Source organism: Vicugna pacos, chromosome 9 (genome assembly GCF_048564905.1).
Source record: "Vicugna pacos chromosome 9, VicPac4, whole genome shotgun sequence".
Lineage (NCBI taxonomy): Eukaryota > Metazoa > Chordata > Mammalia > Artiodactyla > Camelidae > Vicugna > Vicugna pacos.
In genome coordinates this window covers 73,983,812-74,003,694 of record NC_132995.1, presented here as the reverse complement: position 1 = coordinate 74,003,694, position 19,883 = coordinate 73,983,812, and the positions used below count along the sequence as shown (strand labels likewise).

General features: G+C 47.9%; 1 protein-coding gene across 2 annotated transcripts; it reads right to left on the bottom strand.

The window, feature by feature from the left end:
• On the bottom strand, positions 1–10,898 carry F3 (coagulation factor III, tissue factor). Of its 2 annotated transcripts, XM_072968170.1 has the most exons (6): positions 10,602–10,884; positions 9,425–9,536; positions 5,228–5,418; positions 3,081–3,259; positions 2,255–2,414; positions 637–945 (listed from the first exon to the last, which is right to left on the bottom strand). In XM_072968170.1, exons 1-6 carry the CDS (start codon positions 10,699–10,701, stop codon positions 812–814), a joined length of 876 nt encoding a protein of 291 aa, XP_072824271.1. In that variant the 5' UTR covers positions 10,702–10,884; the 3' UTR covers positions 637–811. The 2 variants fall into 2 exon arrangements, with proteins under 2 accessions (XP_031536276.2, XP_072824271.1); XM_031680416.2 differs by lacking the exon at positions 2,255–2,414 and having other exon boundaries at positions 1–945; positions 10,602–10,898.
• Between the last annotated feature and the right edge of the window lie 8,985 nt (positions 10,899–19,883).

The following is a 19,883-nucleotide window of genomic DNA, read 5'->3' as shown; positions in this document are numbered from 1 at the left end:
TCACATTTCCCAGTCACCTTTATTTATATAAAAGTATATTAAATAAATTATCTCAATATATACAAACAGGACAATATTACCTCTATAAATAGAAAATCCCCATATATAAAACCTTTAAAAAATTACATAAATATATTCAACGTTGACCATAAGAGTGTGAAGTACCTTAAATCATAAAATATGTAGTTTGTTGGTATAGTAGTCTTACAAAAACACAGCTAGCTGTCAGTGTTCATGACAGCGTCAGTCAGATAAAGTGCTAAACTAATGCTGTTAGGAACGTGCCCCAAGCACAAACCTGCTGCATTCAACACATTCACGTGAGAGTCTGCTAATTGTTCTGAACTAACAAGAGGGAAGAAGAAGCTAAACACCACGTCATAAAAGGACAGCTACGTGTTAGAAAAACCCACCCAAGTTCCGTTTTACTCTCCCACGTGGTTTGAAGTCAGTCTCTCAAAAGTTGTCCAAAAGTCCACCCAGGATTTTTTAAGGCCTTTGTTCATTTGTTTTCCCTTAGACAACCTGGCTTCACGGTGAGTGTAGAAAACACACAGTCTGAAGTGTGATATGTGCAAAAGGTGCCCTAGTGTTGAAAGAGAAATTAAACCTTGGAATTGCTGTACCGCTCACTACCTCCCAAGTGTCTAAGGCTGACGCTGGGAACAGGTCAAATAAAGAGCTCCCTTTGAGCCCCAGGGTCTCCGTGCTCCAAAGCACTCCCTTGCCTGCACGGATTCTACTGCCTTCAAAGCTCTTGGTCGCAGCACACGCAGCCTCCGCGGAGCCGGCAGATCCCATGGCGAGATCTCTACGCAGCAGTGAGGGGCGCGCTCTCCTTCCTGCCCCGCCCTGCTCTGGCCTTCCTGCACTTGTACAGAGACAGAGACAGGATGACGACGATGAAGACCACAAACACCAAGGCTCCAACGATGAAGAAGACTTCTGAAAGATAAAAGGTGCCAGACCAGCTCAGAGAGAGCACGAATCCCGTGTATCCAGGTGCAGAACTGCGGGCACAACCCCAAATTACACCATCCTGCTTTTGCATCACTTGAGATTTCTTTCCTCCACTCTTCCCACCACAACAGGTTTCGATTAGGGAAGAATCTGTCAAACCCCTGATGTCTGGGAGCAACTGACAACGGTGAAAAGCTGGCTCATGCTCACAGTCTAGAAAGACACACGTGGACAGAAGCAAGATCGGCTGTTAGAAACAAGTGGCTAAAAATGAGGCTGAGTTTGGTGGCAGTGATTATAGCATAGGATGAACTACTGGCTCAAAGAGAAAGTAAAGATTCAATAAAGAAGAGATGGTAACTGGCGGGAGCAGTAAGCCTTCCTGGCGGAGGTGACATGTGAAACAGTTCTCAAAGGACGCATTTCAGCAGATGGAGAAGAGGCAGAAGGAGCAGCGACCTGCCTGTGCACAAAGGCGGAGAGGCGGCTGAACTCAAGCTGGCGTTAGAAGACGGATGTGAGGGCTGTGGGTACGGTGGCCCAAGAGGATGTGGGACCAGAAGGGAAGAGAGTCCTTTCCTTCTGTCAGTGTCAATAAACAGGAGAGAATTTATTTTAAAAGTGTTTTAAGATATTAAATCTCACCTTAGCAAGGCACTAGGTCATCACCACCATCCCTGACTCGTGTTCCTTGAAGGTACTCAAGAGCACCATCCCTACCAAGCCTGCAGGGAGGCCCGAGACTCTCAGCCTCACGCACACATCTGGGCCCCCACAGCGCCACAAGAAGGCTCCATCCTCCCGGCGTCTGGTTCCCAGTTTGGCACATACGTGGTCATACACGTGTGGGTTGGGCACACACACATGCACGTGGTGTATCTGATAGATTCAATCCCTTCCCTTCATGGGTTACATCCTCTGGGCCAACAACCCACAGCGGTGCAACAGTCTATCGAGGGCTGCTGCAGCTGATCCAGAAGCACCCCTAAGCCCTAAGATCAGAATTTAAGTACAAAAAAATGCCCAGAGAAATCAATGATTTGATGCTAAATCCTAAACATGTACCATGGGGTCCAGTGCTCAGCAGAAGGATTAGCACATGTTAAGGGCTCAAGAAAACAGCTGCTAATACAAGGGAACAACACAGAAACATTTCTAAATACATAAAATTGAGTACCCCCCAAATACATACACACACACACACACACACACACAAATAAGGCAGTTTGCTCCTGAACAAAGTACATCCTGGTTCTGAGGTGGAGCTGGTCCTCTGGAAGGCAGAGCCACTCACCTCTGAAGACACCTTTCTCTGGGCTATGGCACTCAATGGGACTTTCTGGACTCTTCCGCTTAGCTCTTCGTGACAAAATCACTGCTTGAACCTGGAAACAGTAGTTTTCTCCTTTGTCCACATCAATCGAGAATTCATTAGTGTTTGTCGTGGCCTTTTTCTGTTAAAAGATAGAGTTCTTTAATTCATCTGGGCTCCAAGTGAATCCCATCCCCTTGACTAAGTCACTGGGAATAAAAGCCTTTGTGGACACATCTGACATACAAGGGATCAGAAGCGACTTGGCTAAGACCATGAAAATGAACATATGTATGTATGTATATGCATGTCTGGGACATTGTGCTGTACACAATGTAACTCACTGTACTTCAGTTTAAATTTTTTTTAAAAAATAGTTACTTGGCTAATCAGTTACTCCTGAAAAAGCATCTTTAGCAGTTTTCCAAAAATGAAGATACCCAGTTTGGACACAGTCAACCCAATTTAGCTCCTTTAGAAAATATCTGCAGTAAAGGGAAAAAGGACGAAGTATTAATTGTTGAATGGACAACAGATTTTGTGTCTGGGATCCTCAGTGGAGGAAGAAACATGGGAGCTGGTGGCAACCTAAGAGATGACTGGTCCAGCCCCTTGGCCGGGGAGCCTGGGTGCCCCAGGGGGCCTGCCCCCGGCAGCTCAAAGGCAGAACCAGGCAGCAGGCATGCCTTCCACTCCGCCACTCTGCCGCCTCAACCCCCCTATTCCGGTATTTCTGAGTTGGAGAAGTGGGCTGTAAAATCAAGGATCTGCAATTTAAAGCAAGTCATAAAAACAAAAGAATGCTCACCTTTCCTGTACTTGAAGCTCTCCAATAATAAAGTGTGTAATTTAGGTCCTTGCCAAAAACCTCCCGGAGGCTTAGGAACGAGCCGTTCACTCTGACTAAGGTACGTGCATCCTTCACGGTTACATTCAGCTTTGTCCCAGCTTGTTCAAAACTTTGAATTGTTGGCTGTCCAAGGTTTGCTAAAAGATAGAAAATGAGCTTCTTTGGAACCAAAGAATTCTATACAAAGTAGAATCCTTTCGAGTTATCCCGGTTAGCAGCCTGATCACCCCTCGTGAAACATCGCACGGGACCGACTGCCCGGCAGCAGTGAGCCAAGTGGCCGCAGAGCCGGACCCCGGACGACCTGCGGCCGTGCTGTCCACGGGACGGCAACGGGGGCCACGGCGGCATTGTAAAGCTCCTTGCCGTCGCATGAGAAAATGCAAAAAGGAACAAGCGAGGTTCATTCTAAAACCGTATGTCATTTAACACAATACAAAGGCTAAAATATGTCAGCATTTAATCAATACAAAGACTCCTGGAGATCTTTTTCAAAATCCAGTGTGTATTTTACACTTAGGGCATGAGCCGTGTTTCAAATGCTCAGCAGCCACACGTGGCTAAACAAACAGCTGCACAAGAGTCCATATTTTAGAGACAATAGATTGAGGGCTGTGGGGAAGCCGGGAGATGTCCGTGGGACCTCAGGAACCAGTTTTAACTACCAGGTCTCTGCAACGGCGCAATGATCTCGTGAGCTTTGGTTGAATGACAAGTAAGACAAATTCTAACGATGTAACAGGAACCATATGCAAGCACGTGTGTGTGTGAGCACATGCAAAATCAATATATAAAATGTCTTCTCTCTCGCACCAAAAAAGGATTTGAAGCAGATAACGAAAAACCCAAGAACTACAAAAGGAAATCACGAGGCCGTGGCCGATGCAGGGAGAGTAAGCCTCAGTGACCCTGCAGAGTCGCTGGCAGTGGCCGAGGGCTGTGCTAAGCTCAGGACCGTGACAGGCACACAGGGAGGCACCAGAGGAGTTTGAAGACAGGTTCTCTGGCAAAGAGGGGCTCAGGGTGGGCAGCCAGGTTCACCTGGGGTGAGGCTGCCCCCCCCCACGCCCCTCAAAGTAGATCCTAAGTGGAGACGTGGCTGCCTGTCCCTCTGCCCTCTCCCCATTTCTGATGGGTGATTGCATTGAAATTTGTATAACATCTTGGCAAAATGACTACCTGAGAGATGTTACGTGCAAGGAATACAGAAAATTCTGAGACATTCTGAGGATTTATAAGAGCAGCAAAACAGAACATTTGAAAACAGAAAGTCCAAGGTGTTTGGTTGGCTTCTCCATGTGGTAAAAGAGAAATGAGCCTTCCCCAAAACACAACGCTTCGATTCTAATTCTTAGTAGAGCAGTGGACTTCACTCTTCTCAATGCGCTACACAAGTTTATTTAAAACACCTCGTTCAGAACCACAGTCGTGACAAAAATTTAAACCTACATGGCAGGAAACCTCTGTACTCCCTTCGTACATGCTTAGGTCTGTTTACCGAACCAGAGGCCAGGGAGCAAAGCATTCTGCGTTTTCAAGACCAGCGTGAAGGGACACGGGATGGAAGCTGACCCGACAAGCACCTGCACATCAAGGGACTCAATCCAAGGTCAAGTGAGTGAACAGGCAGGAAGCCCGATTCGGAGATCAGAGGGACACTGAGCTTCTCCCATGGATCTATGACTGTGTGTGAAAAACCCTAACCTGGGGCTTCTGGTCTGATGACAGGACAGGAAATTCGCAAGAGAGAGAGACATAAAGTCTCCTGAACATGCAGGGAAACATATGCACCCCAGCCTTGGAGAATCCCCTTCTCCGGGCAGCCCACTGGCCAGGTACTGGAGGCTTTGGGGACGTTAAGTAGGAGAAACCACCCTGATGGCACCATAATCAGCTCCAGAGCTCACGTTCTGGGGACCTCCTGCCAAGTCCAGAGTGAGCAGAGAGGGCGGTGGTACTTGCCAGTTTCTGAGAAAGAAGGTGTGTTTATGGATAAATATTCTTTACGTAATGGCTCCTAAGGGTCCTATGCTGCAAGCAATATCCAAAAACACAAGAAAACAAGAATGAAAGGCATGAAAGGCTACTACAAAGCGGCCACTTACTGTCGAGGTAGGGCGTGAACTCCGGGGAGTTGGTAAACCGAGGCTCCCCCGCGGAGCCGGCGGCGTCCGCCGGCTGCGAAAAGACCCGTGCCAGGTACGTTTCCCTCACGTTTTTCACAATCTCATCGGTGACGTCACACTCTGTGTTTGTTGTGTAGAAGCATTTGTTTTTCCAGTTTCCTAATCTCGGGCTGAAGGAAGGAAGGGAAATGGAACACTGTGATTTGCATCCAACAAGGCAGATCACTTTCTGCCTGGGGAGCTGCGGTGTAGTGACAGCTGCCACAAGCAGTCCCAGGGAGGCCTTGCCACACGGAGCACTTTAGACGAGTCTGAATCCTCGCAGCAAACTGGGAGTGGGTCTGTCGTTGTCTCTACGCCCACAGAGAAGGCAGCTGGCCCAGTGTGAGACCGAATGACCAGGTGGAAACCGCACAGCTGGACTCGGAGCCAGACAGCAATCTGACTGCGGGGTCTGAGCTCTTGAGCATTTTGTTAAATCTCTTTCTTCAAATGTAGATGATTTGTCGTGATCATGTGGGAGAAAGAGCACTCTTCCATCAAGACCCAGTTATTTACTGTAGTCTACTTATGTCACATTCTGGTTATTGCGTTCTGTATTCTCTGTAGACTATAGTCAATGTAGTGATAATGGTCCGTGTAATAACACATTCTCTGTATTACATTCTGCTGTGAGCATTATGGGTGTGGCTATTTAACCTTTATTGAATCTATAATAAGCCAGGTACTATACTGGGCCCTTAAACATGTTACTTCATTTGATATAATCTTTCCAAGAAGGTACCGGATCTTTCTTACTCCCGAGGACAACTGAAGCCCAGAGCTGCTAGGTACTGGGTGCCAGGTCTCCAGCTAATGAGCTGAGAGCTGGGTCTGCTCCTCTCGTTACACCGCACACTTCCCTCACTTCCACAGGATGTGGCTGCATTCCATCAGGGATCATAGAGTAACAACACAGGTAGTATCTGTCTAACAGAGTCTGAGAGACGAAGAGACAGACCTGACTCCAGGCAGATCTCCCTTTTGTAAGATGTTATTAAAGAGGAAATGATTAAAGAACTACTAAAAATGAAATTACTCTGAAATATAAAGAACTTCTACTAACACTGAAATTATTCTACAGGACCAAAACAATTTATAGATAAATGTCACTGCAACTTGGTCCATACATAACGAAGTGACAGCTCCCCTGCTCTTCCCTCCTCATCATCAACCACCAGAGCACCCCGATGACAGGACAGGAAATTCAGGAGAGACACAAGCATATGCCGGGGACCGCTGGGACCCCCAGCCAGCCCCTGGCAGGGTCTGGGGACAGACTGGTGGAGAAACCTACTTGATGACACCTGTCAACCAAGGACATGTCCAATCCCACTTTCTGCGGGGATCTCCAGATGGCTCCCTTCCCCACCCCGGCACTGACATCTCGTTAAAGCAGTTCCGGTGAACCTAACACCGGGGGCCACGCCCTTGTGCTCCCCCATGAAGCAGAGGGGCTCCAGGGCTTGCAGCCAGCAGCCATGCCTTGCTGAGGATTAGACGGGCTACATTTACAGGGGAATCGGTGGAAAACAAGCTGCCATATGGATTCAATTGTCTAAAACCAGGCATAAGAACCATAAATAAGTATTTTTTAAAAAATCTTAATAACCAGGCTATAAAGGTGTGGGACACTCTTTGTCCTTAAGTTTACAAACTGAGAGTAATACAGAAGTATCAGTTTAGATACTCTTAGATTTCTCCAATTTTCTATGAAAAAAGTAGAGATGCAGACTTAATTTTAAAATGACCAAAATGCATTTCAAAAAATTACATCATTTCTATGTTAAAAAGTGAAGGAGAATATGATGACTCTTCTCCACCATTATGGCAAACAAGTTGTTCAGATAACAGGAGAAAGGCTGCTGGGCGCTGGGGCTACATTCCATCTGAGAGATAGCGTTTGGTTCTCTTGGCTCACACGCAGCAACCACAGTCCTCTGGCAGAACTTAGCACAAGGAACTAAATCACCAAAAGCACTAAAGCCATAAAGCGCCGTGAACAGGTTAGGAAAGGGCGATTCTGAGGCAAGTTTCTCTGCATGCTAGCATAGGCAGAAACACTTTAAACGCCTCCAAGCTTCCTCTGGGTATTGCAAAACCTCCTGATTTGGAAATAATAAAAGTCCCGCCTGAACTACTAAAAAATCCTAACAGAATCTGGGCTGTTTTCTTAGAAGCTTTGGAAGTTCTGTGTTAGAATTCAGAACACTTCGTAGAATCAATAGGGGATGGTTCGGTGGTGCTAAGGCTTGAGCCAGTAACACTGCAGCCACCACTGAAAACTGTTTCCAATGGAGGGAAGTGCAGCTGGAGTTCCAAGGAGGGGCTTCAGGCACAGCGGTGGCGGGGGGGGGGGGGGGGGTGTCGGGGGGGGAGGGCAACAGGTAAGATGCTTTCTCAGGGAAGGAAACCCGGAGGGAGGAAGGCACACTGAGGAGACGCAGCGGGGACGAGTCCCCTTCCTCCTCCCAGCCTTGGAGCCTCTCATCCGACGGGGCAGGACCACTGAGGAGGTGGGGGTGCGGGGTGCGGCGTGGATCTACGTTCCAGATTTGGCTGGGCATGAACCATCCGTGCACGAATACGTCCCTCACCTTCCCAGGGCCGGCTTCCTCTTCTCTAAAATGAATTGCTATGGTCCTTACATCCAGGAAGTCCATTCACCGTGGGGACGTCACGGGAGGGTGTGGGTCTCTGGCAGAGAGAGAGACTGCTCACAGTCCTCTACACCCACCAGTGGGGAGAAAGCCGACTGGTCGGGAACCACCATCACCCCGGGTCCGAAGGTGCCCCCCGGCTGCAACTCTGCGCTAGAATGTCTGCACATCAGGGGTCGTGTTCACCTAAATAATAGCAGCCTTGCGAAGTCCAAAAGCTTTGAGTTCACAAAGGCCTGTGTTTAAAAACCGGGCTAAGTGTAAATGTTTCCTCATGTTCACCAAACTTAAGACTGAATATATTTAGAAGATAAGAATCCTCCTAAAACCTTATTTTCACTGCCTAGAAGGGAAGTGTCTAGCAAGGGAAGCTTCACTCCCTGTCAGTGGAATGGCTAATTCTCAACTAGTGGAATCTGACTTGACAAGTCTGACCGTAATCATAATTACTACCTCGAGTTATAAAATCCCTTTGTATCTCTGTATGTACCTCCACATGCACACACACGGACTCACAAATTCCCTTCCCTGTTAGTTCGGCAATAGTCATCATGAAGTTCAGTTTGGGGGGTGGGAAGAACACCCACCTAACAGACCGACCCCATACCCAGGAGCTGCATTCTGAGCGCTTTAGTAAAGGCCTTGACACAAGCTAAACGAAGTAGCAGAGCACCTTTAACTCTGGCCAGCGATCCTTTTGTGCCTTTCTTCAATTGGTGTTAAAATAATTTCCACAGCTTCTCTCCTCTACTTAATAACATCTCTACCAAGCCTCCTAGAACATTTCAGAAACCAAAACCTTGCCAAGAAGATTGTGAAAACCATCAAGGAAGGCAGGAGAACATGGACTGAAGACGCCGAACTGGGGGCTCTTGGGGAGAGCTGCCGATCACGGGTGAAGACGGGTGAGCAGAGCAGCCCTGACGGCTGACGGTGCAGACAGAGGAGTATTCCTTCCTGGCTTAGTGAGTCATGGATGTGACCTCCAGGATCATAAATGCAACCGAATTTTGAATCATGAGTCCAAAGATTAATGAATCAAACACTGCTTAAGGGCAACGTATACATCTGAACTCCTCCCCACCTCTACTCTAACATGTTAGATCCGGCTCGCAGTCTAGACGGTTAGCACAGAAAAAGACCTGTGTGCTTAGATAAGATTAGTTATCCACCAACCAGAAGCACATCTATCAGGGCCACCACGACCTGCTCAAGAAGGTTCACTTCTCCATAGCTTATACTCCACTTAAGAATTTCCCCATCATCTCCAAAACCAATAAAAACATTCTATCAATTTAAGGTCTGGAAATGTCGTGGGCCTGACAGAGCACGGCTCTGGCCAGCAGGTTATCACAAATGCCCTGTTCTTTGTTATCTGTTAAATAATGTTATCCATTAGTCACCTTAAAGACATATATTCAGCACAGAAAGTGGAAACAGCAAAAACCTTATTTTTCTTTTTTGGCACCTAGCTTACCTTATTTGAACAGTGTAGACATGATTGATGGGTTTGGGTTCCCACTCCAAAATCGTCTTGAAATTAGTTGATTTCCAAGTTAAATTATATGCTACTACTACATCTGAGGCGCCTTTAAACAACAGAGAAAAAGCTATTATTACATGAACTTCTCAGCACACGCTCTCGTGTTGATGGTATAAAATATCTCCCCACCCCACCCCCCAGCATCACCGTAAACCTCACATTTTTTTTCAATCTCAAAAGCTTTACCGCTGAATTATCCTAAGAAAAAATCTGCAACTTTTTCCTAAACCCAGAATTTCCTCCTGGCAAAACCCGGTAATCTAAGGAAACAAGCAAGGACCTTGAAATCGGTGCTTGTAAGTATTCACGGGGGAAGCCCTGTGATGGCAACCTGGAAGCACGGCCCAGGCGCCCTCCGAGGCCCGGGGCGCCCACCGCCCACCGAGGACGGGGCGGGGCTCTGCGGGGAAGGCCGGCTAGGAAGGGCTTTCCGTAAACTGTGGTGAAAGGTGAAGCCACATGTGTGAGAGGAGTGAGGGCTGCATACAATTAAAAAGCCAAACCGTGACTTTTTTCATTTTTTATCGGCTGGCTCTCTACTGAAACTTCCACAGACACTCCAACAGACGTTCCGCCCGCCACACCGCTGGATGCCGGTCCGGGTGCCTCACTGTTAAGGTCAGCGTTGCGGGTTCTCAGCAGGTCAGTCCCTGCCCTGCCCCCGCCACACACACACACAGAATAGGCTTACAGGGCATGCACAGTGCGGTGCCTGCTCCAATCCAAGCGACGTTTGGCCGCAGGATTGTCTAACCCAATCTAAAACACATACGCTCAAGATAAGACCGAGCGCCGCTTTTTATTAAGCAAAGTGCACATGTAACGAAGGATAATATTCAAACGCTGCACACCGACCGGTGCAGGTGCGGACCCACGTCCCGCCCTTTGAAGGTGGCGGCTCTCTGGGAAGCCCTTTCCCTAAACTTCAAGCAGGAGCCCCAGACCCACTTAAGCAACAATGGACGCCGCAAGCAAGCATCTCCAGCAGAAGGGGCGGTGGGTCCCGGGCGGGTGGCACCTCGGGCAGCAGGGCGAGCCCCTTGCCAGTCAGGATCGTCCCCCCTCCTCCGGGCGGCGCGCCCCAGGGCTTCGGGGGGCGGGTGCCACTCACCTACGGCTCCCGCCTCCTGGACGAGGACCCAGCCGAGCAGGAGCGCCCGAGCGACGGCGGCCTTGGGGCAGGGAGCCCAGGGCCCGAGAGGGGTCGCCATGTCCAAGAGCTGGCGGCGAGGCGGGGAGGATTCTGTTGGCCCCGGAGGCTGCGGAGGCTGCAGGGGTTGGGCTGGAGGCGCCTTGAGCTGCGGGATGGCGCGGGCGGGGAGCCCCGAGTGTGCAGGAGCCCGTGCCGGGCGCGCTTTAAAGGGCCTGGCGCACGCCCGCGCCTCCGCCGCTCCTCGGGACTCCCCGCCCCGGCCTGGGTCTCGCCGCTTCGGTGGGCGGTCCCTGGCGAGTCGACACCCCGGCCCCGCCTCCCGCTAGGAAACTCCGAGACCCTGCAAGGGCTGAATCACCCCTGATTCAACCGCGCCGCCAATCGCGAGTTCCCTTCGGCCGTGGCGGCTTCAGGTGCTGAGGGGAACCAGATCTCTCGGCCTCCCAGGTCCCCTGATCATCCAGCTTCCCGGCCACTGAGCCACCCAGGCCGGCGACTCCGATGTCCCACCTGAGTGAGCAGCAGGTCTGTGGGGAAGTAAAAGGCGGCGGTTGGCAGGAGTTCTCGAGGTGAAAGGAAGGGATTGCTCCCTTCCATTTGGCGATGCAATGTTGTCCCGGCGGCGGGAGCGCAGCATTTAGGAAGTTTAATAGAAAGTACGGGCTCCGGCAGCCGAGGACATTTCCCGGGCGTTTTGCCCACGTGGGGCTGAGCCTTGGAATCTGCAGCCAAGTAACGAGACGCAGCGCCCTCTTCCAGCTGCGGCTTCGTCTTCCACCCCGCAGGCAAGGACACCTGGCCGGCCTACCTCCCCGGGCCCTTAGCGTGGGTCGCATTCCACGAGGTGGTGCCAGCGCAAGTGCTCCTGCAAGTTGGAAGGTCAGTCGGCCCAGGCACAGCCCGGCCCGACGCGGGTTAGTGGCCGCGGAAGGGCTGCCCTCAATCTGGCAGTTTGCCTCTGGGAGAATTCCAGCGTGACATCTGCCGCCCAGTGGTTCCAGAAAGAACTGTTCTCACTTTGAAGAAGACATTTGCAGGATTGGCTTAGTTCCGTTCAAGTATAAAGAAACCAAAATGAATCAGACTTTTCATGCCACCATGTTAAGCTTTGTTTTTTTCTGAATTTTCTGGCTTCTGCTTCTGGGCTTTGCTGTAAAACTGTCAGGAAAAAATCATATTAATTCTTATTCTGCTGAGCAGCGTTGTCCGTGGTCTTGCCAAAGTACTTGCCTTGGTTCTTTATTGTTACTCTGTATTTGCCCCCGAGACAGACTGGGGGGTGTTTAGGAGAGTGGAGTCTGTTTTCCCTCCTTCCTTCCCTCCCACTTTTTTTTTTCTAGGGAAATTAGCCTTGCATTTTAGTGCATACTCTATACATACACATTTCCACGTAGCCTCCTGAGCTATATAGCATTACACCCATTTTAAAAGAAATCTTTGGAGGGGAGGGTATAGCTCAAGCGGTAGAGCACATGCTTAGCATACACAAGGTCCTGGGCTCAATCCCCAGTACCTCCTCTACAAATAAATAAATAAACCTAATATGTCCCTCCCCACCTAAAACTAAACATATAAAAGAAATCTTTGCAAAATTTAACTTTCCCAGTTTGCTTGAACTGAAATAGCACATCCAGGTTTAGCTCTTCCAGCCCATCCTTCCTGGAAGCTGGAAGCTCTACTCGCTGGTTTCCTCTCTGAGCTCTCTTTCAACTCCAAAACCCACAAAGTTTTATACTCACAAAGCAAGTCATGCAGTCCTTCCTTTTTGCAGACTCTGGCCTGAGTCATCTTCCCTAACAGATCTTTAGCCCCGCTTGGGTTGTGATTCTTTTCTGTGGAGTTGTAGACAGCTGTGAGAAAATGTTACATTTCAATCAAGTGCCTTACAAGACCCAGAGAATTGCTGCTGTGTCTACATAGTAATTGATTCCATTTGGAGCCACCGGCTGTCCTGAAATCATGAAGAGCCTTAACCGATGTCAAGATCAGCAACTTGACAAGAAAAAATGTTTAATGTTATATTGTGACCCAAAGGTGCCTTAAAGTTTGATAAATTAGATGAATATTTATTTTGCATATTCACTAACGTTATCAGGCAAGGAAGAGAAGGATTTGTTGGGTGTTAGCATAGGGTTTTGAGTAGAATATAGAATAACATTCTTCAAGATTTGAAAAATGCTAAAATAAAATTTCTATTTTCAAGAAAGGAATAAAACTGGCTATGGTAAACAACGTTGCAGAGCGAAGCTTTCTCCTGGTTGATCAGACTGTGGCCAGTTGATTTCTAGTGCTGCTCAGCACAAAGTACACCCCTAAAATTCTCTGTTGATATTTTTTGCACAGAAACAAATTGAAGGTTAAAATTATTCATTAACCTCACATAATTTTTTTTACCCCCTTCAATAAAGTCAAATTCAGCAGTTACCAATGCTCTCTTCTATTTGATACATCTTAGATACTCTGAGAAGTTCGAAAAGTTCCTAAATTATAATGATAATCAGGCTGGCCTGACAATCCCTTTATGATTAGATCTCAGAACATCAGAGGACTGGGGGGACCTCACAGACACGCTTCCGCAGGTGAGGTTCCCTCCCGTGGTCAGCGGGCCTGAGCGAACACGCCTGCCTGCGCTCACAGTGCAGATCTGGTCTTCTGCCCTAAGGAGCTTTCTTTCTAAGACCATGCTTCATGTCCCAAGACAGGGAAGTACGATTGGGTCACAAGCCCAGGCTTCCTTGTTGATTTATTTCTCCCTAGGCATCAACAGTGCTCAGCAGTGGGTGTAGAAAATGTTTGCAGTTTGGGGAACTCATTATTCTCCAGCAGAAATATTCTGCTGGCTTCTCCTTCAAACACACGTGTGGAGACATGTAGAAGAGGTTGCGTTCGTTGGCAAAACCGGTGATGAAATGTGGCTGATGAGGAGCCCGAGGACGACTGGGCGGGGTTGCAGCCCTTCCTCTCTGCTTGTGCAGTGCTGCCCACCAATTTCACCAGCCTGACCTCATTGAAAACTTTACTTGATTTCAGCTGATTGTTGTCTTTCTCACTAGAGGTCCTTAGGGAAGTGAGAACTGGGTTTTTCTTTATATTCCTCACACAATTACAAGCACCTGGTAGGCTTTCAGTGCATTTTGTATCAATGACTACTTTTTGAAACTATGCATGCAGCCAAATATTTTCATTCAAGAAATGAAATTTTGTCATTGAAATTTTTTTTGTCTAGCGGCAGGTAATGAATATTCCATAATCCTCAACTTGGTAAGAAAATAGACTACTATGGGCTGCAAGGCATCACTTGACAGTAGGCTCCAGCTGTGCACCTTAACGATTAATGATCCTGGCTACAGCCAGAAATCTAATCAGGAGGAGAGCTGGCTAAAGAGCTGAAAACAAATGTGAAAGTTTGAGAGCTGGTTAGCATTTTCCTGAAAGACTGGATAGTACGGGAGTCCCAAGATTTTTCAGCCATCTGATGAACTGTTGATAGCTGTTCTTGCATAGAAAGGCTTAGTAACTTTTCTGAATAAATTGCACAAGATGTCTCTCTCTCCAGGAAAGGGGTAATTTAAGCTTGATGATAAATAGGTGAAATTGAGAGTAATTCATATTAAAACTATTAAATTCACATGAAATAGTAAAAAAGAGCAATAAAATCATTTACCCCAAATTCAGATAAAAGGCAAAGTATAAAGAAAGGCCGGAGGAAATAGGGGTGGGAACATAGAGTGCTGGGGAAAAAAGTGACTTAGCAGAACCTATAAACCATCTGGCAGGGAATAGTGAGTCATGGAAAAACTGACAGTCATGAGTATGCATTTTGTGAAAGTAATTATATACTTGTCCAACAGCTAACATTCAGACCAAAATTAAATAGTTGAGAGCCCATACAATGAAATTTATTATCCTGGTCATTCAAAATACTTCTTTTAAATGTCTAGAAGAGTTTACAGAAAATTTTCCAAATAAGTTATTCCGTAGCACCAGTACTCTGAAAAGCATAATTTTAGAGAAGCTTCCAGTTCAAACTTTAGACAGAATTAGTGTTTTCAGCACACAACTATCTTCATAAATTTAAGGCTCATCAAAACTGTCAACTTTCATTTTGATGAACAGTGAATATTCATCATACATTCTCTACATACGATGTTGACAAAATAAATTAATGAGAAATGTAAATTGTGGATATTGTTTTAGTAACAAAAAGTTATTTAAAATTAAAAACTTTAACATATGTTCTTATTAACGTAACACTTGATTTAAAAGTTTTTACATGGTATCATGTTGTGTAACAATCTGTTAATTCCCCATTTCTATAACTCCTTATACCTGACTGTCAGGCTGCACCCCACAGGCCTGCAAGCCTTGTAGTTGCTCAGCCTCAAGACCGAAGAAGGAGCTTGGAAACAGTCAGAGAGACATCAGTGGTTTCACACGTGGGGGGTCTCACACAAAGGGTCCTGGCGTGACAGCCCACCACATGTGGCAGACAGAGGTCAGGACAGGGCAACAACCTTTGCTACTCGGGGGGGTGGGGGGGAGGCCACCACTTACGGGGGAATTGATGTCAGGTGGTCTCATCGGTTGCCAGGGACTAACTAAGCCCTACAATTAAGAGGACTGGATAGTCATGTGAGTGAAGCAGGGCCTGGTTGGGCGGGGGATGTACAGAGAACAAGGGAACAGTCATCCGGAGGGGCCTGACCTTACACTGACTTACACACTAATTTGATGAACAGAAATCCATTTATTCAACAGATGCTTGAATATCTTACCTGATGCTGAGTTCTCTGCTAGACTTTGGATATAAAACAAAAAGAGTCCTTTTCCTAGTATATTTATCATCACTCCTACTTAATGGTTTGAATGATTTGCTGTCAGCATTTTGAATTGGATGTGAAAAGTCTTAACAATGTTGTTTAATAATAAATTTTCTCCATGCAAATTAAAAAAAGTAAAATTTGGGTATGTCATAGTCCGCCCCCCAAACAGGCATCTTTAACTCAGAAAATCATCTATGGGCTCGAAGCACATGCACTTTATCAGATTGAATGTATTGGTGAACTCTCAAAGTTTTGTACATGGGAAAAAAACGAAGTCCAGTATGGAAAGACAACTCTATAAAAAGGCAAGTCTAAAAGAAAAGAGAGCTAGGTGTGGAATTCCTCAGATGAAGACTTTTTTTTTTTTAAGTAACCAGTTTTAAAGTATGTGCATAAAAAGCTTCATTCTTTTCTAGATAATTCATTTGCTGGCACTGTATAAAATAGCATGGGTAACAGATGCCCCAAAATGTTAGCCCAGTGCCCATCGAATCACTTGCTGACATTAGTGGATGACATTCCATCCTGCTACACCAATTCCTCTTGCAAACAGAGCTTTCAAGCTGGGAAGCAATTCCTGAATAAGCAAAATTATTTCCACACCGAAAGCCGTTTCTAATGTTGGCTAGTTGTAATTGCCATTCTAAACCATCACCCTTAAAGTTACTATATTGTAGCAAGTCTCAGTTCTAAATCAGTTACAAACCATGAAATGACTCCTATTCCCTGTCATAAGGGGAATCACGGACGTAGACTCTAGGGGGTGCTTGTGGGGCTGAGACAGTGCCTGGGGGTTCAGAACTGGGTAAATGTTCTAGACAGCTGTTAAAATCATCAAATTGAAAGAATTAGTCTTAAGCCTAGACCTTAATTTTAAGCATAGTATTTTTTTTCACATCTCTTTTCCTTTATGGATTTGTTTACCAAGACCCTGCCTTATACAGGGTAATAAACACTTATTGAGGAGTCACTGTACGCAGGGCAGAGCGCCAGGAGCTGTCGCACGCGTCCCTTTTCTAAAATGTCTTGCAGGCTCCTCCTCCGACCACGGGAGGCGGCAAGGTAGGCGAGACGCGGCGCGGAGCCACGTGCCTTGCTGGTCGCTCGGAGCCTGTGGGCAGAGACCGCGCCAGACTAAGCAAGTCCCCGGTGGTCCCCCGTATCCAGGAAGCTCTGTTTAAAGATAGAAAAGGTACTTGGGACCTCTGAGGAGCGCCTTCACTGTCCATGGGGGGATAAGAGAAGGCTCCCTGGAGGAAAGCAGCATCTGAGCTGGACCACAGGGTCGGGGGAGGGTGAGCAAGGGCTGGGCGGGGCGCTGCGCGCGCAGGGGAGCCGCGCGCAGGGTTGGGGCGCGGCAGCCCCGTGGGTGGGACGTGTGGCCGGGCGCTAGGGCGATGGCTCGTGGGCAGCCTTGTGGGCTCCGCTAGGAAGCCTGGACCCGATTCAGCAGACAGAACCTTAAGAGGCTTCCTCCTCTGGTCACTGTGTGTCAAGAGAATTGAGTCAGGGGGACACATCGAGAAGCTAAGCCCCTACCCCACATGGTGGCCGAGGAAGAGAGAAAGAAGGACGGCTGTAGAAACCACGTGGAGGTGGAAGCCGCAGACCTAGCGCCCAACTGGGCGGGGGCAGGAAGGAGAGAGAGGGGTGAGGGCTTGGGGCAGAGAAACGTGGCACCGGGTTAAGCAAGAGCCCGGATGCCAGGTCACCAGCTCGGCAGTGATGAGCTTTACACATGCTGAGGTCGGGGCGGGGTGGGGGGGAAGGCAGTGACATCCAGGAAAAATGCCCAGCATGGAAAGTTAGAAATGGGGTACCAAGGGTTGTGAAAAGATTGAGGTTAGGGACAGAAATTGGGGGCCATCTGCCTAGAGGTTTGGTCGATGTTGTAAAAGTGGAGGAGGTCTCCAAAGAAGGGTCTATGGTGACAGTGAATCCCCTAGCAACAGGCACCTGCTCCGCCCAGCTCCCATGAAAGGGGGACGCACAGATTAATGAGCCAACCAGAGCCTCTGAGACTGGGTCTCTCTCTTGCTCTCACCTGCCCTTCCCCCATCTCCCATTTCAGCTGGTCTCCATTGTTTTCTTCAGGTAGACTCCGTGTAGTAGGGCCTGGTGGCCACCAACAGCCCCAGGGTGACATCCTCCCAGGTTCACCACACCAGGGTCCAGCCATCATGCCAGGGAGGACTTTGTTCCTGCTTGGGGCACATGCCCACTCCCTGGGCCAATCACTGTTGCCAGAGGAATACAGACCTGGCCATGTGTCCACGCCTGGGGCCAGGAGACAGCTTTGCTACCAGAGGGAGCAGGTAAAGTTAGTGGTCCCACAGAAATCATAGCTACTGCTGGGCCTCGGACTGAGGCTGGGAGATGGCCAGCCTGGAGGAGGACATTGACCTAGGGGGAAAATAGAGGAATATTCAGAGAGATGGGGGAGGAGAGTTTTAATAAGAGAAAAGAAGTCATCATGGCAGCTGAGAGTGAGCAGAAATCCAGTTACGTAAGTAATTTAAATGGATGTGACAAGACCCAACTCCTAAACACAGCATGGTTACCGATCTTGTCAAGTTTCTTACTTCTTTCGGTTAAAGCAAGAAGGGCCTCCACAGTTAAACAGAGAAGAGACACGTTAGGTTTTATCAGCCATTCACATCAATTCAACAAACATTTATCACTCCCTACCCTGTGTGCTAGACATGATGTTAGGTGCTGGGGACACAGCAATGAAGGAGGCGTGTTCTTGGTCTGAAGATTATGAGATAATGGACTACATGAGACACACGATACAGCACAGTAAGTGCTGTATCCATTAGTTCCTTAAACATTTATTAACCACCTACTGTGTGTCTGGCTTGTGCTGGGTACCTGGCGGGGCTGGGGCCATGCAAGACCCAGCCTCTCACCTGGTCAGCAGCCAGAATCCCATACTTACCCTCTTGCCACCTTCATGGCCCTAGACTGAGGTTACCTGTCATGCCATTGTCTTCTGTGCTGGTCTGAGCATCACACAGGTGGGAATGTGTTTGCCTTGCTCCTCCACTGGAGGCCAGGACCTCTCATGCCTAGATGTTACCATCAGATATTTGCCAAATGAATGGACAGTACACTAGACATAGCTCTGACATGATGTCACTTTCTGAGAATCTAGGAAATCTACAAAAATAACTTTGCTCCCTCTACAATTAGCCTTTTAATTCTTCTTAGCTGATGTCATGATGTCAGTGGAGAAGCAAATGATCATTTGGAATTATTCAGTGGCCCTTATCAGCTATCTATTTCTATTATTTGCAGCTAGTAAAAATGGCCAGAAAATTCTCTTCTAGCCTCCTCCAGGTATTAGCTTATTTAATCCTCATGACAACCCTGTGAGAGGTAGGTAGAATTTTATAATGTGAGTTAACCCAAAGCCCAGAGAGGTTAAGGAACTCGCTCAAGGTTACACAGCTGGCAAGTGGCAGAGCTGGGATTTGAATGCAGACAGCTGAGCTCTGGGTGCGGCTCCATCACCTCCCCAGGGTCAGCGCGTGTCCCGTGAAGGCTACAGGGAAACCACTGCATGGATTTGAGTCCCTTTTCCTTTTTCCTTGAGGTTCCCTGCCCCGTGAAGCTGAAGTTCCAGGCTTGGAAACAAGGGGAATTTCCGAAAGAAAGCCAAGCCAAAACCTGGCCTTGCTCAAGAATAAAGGGCTCCTTTTGCTTTGTTTCCAGCCCATTTAGTCCTTAACATTTTTCCACATTCAGTTTTCCTCTCCAGAGCAGACTAAAAGGAGACTCTCCCTGAAGATGGCTTTTTTTTTTTTTGCCCTGACAGCGTGAAATAAATGCTCCTCAGCATTTCTGTTACTCATTAAGAAACACAGGTCATGATTACAGGACATAAATGGAGTCTGGGTTAGGAGGGCCCATCTGACCTGCTCCTTGCTTCTGGCATAATGGAGCTGATGAGTCTGCTTAACCCACAATCGCCTCCATGTACCTGCCTCTCATGTGCCTCTTCTCACTTATGAATCTGTGCTATCATGATGCAAATGCCCAGGCTCAAGATGGAACTTGTTTGAGCCACCCTACTTCCACTGGCCTGTGTACGATGGTTCCTCCTTATCTGAGAGCCCAGTGGAGAGGTGTCTGCAGCTGAGTTCCCTGCTGTGGGATACGGGGCTGACTCCATCACGGACCTGATCCTCCGTGGGGCATCACTTCCCCAGACCCAGTCGAGGTTGCCTCATGCCGACCTCCAAGCCCTGCTCTGGGAACAGGTCAGGTGGCCCCAGTGCCTGGGTGTCCAGGTCATACTTACTGAGCAGTCACTACCTTTGTGCTCTGCCTATATGGCCTTTTCCACACCACCTTCAAAGTAGCTTAGAAAAATGTTGATGGTGTCTGAGAACCCAGGACTGAGGCTGATCCCAGA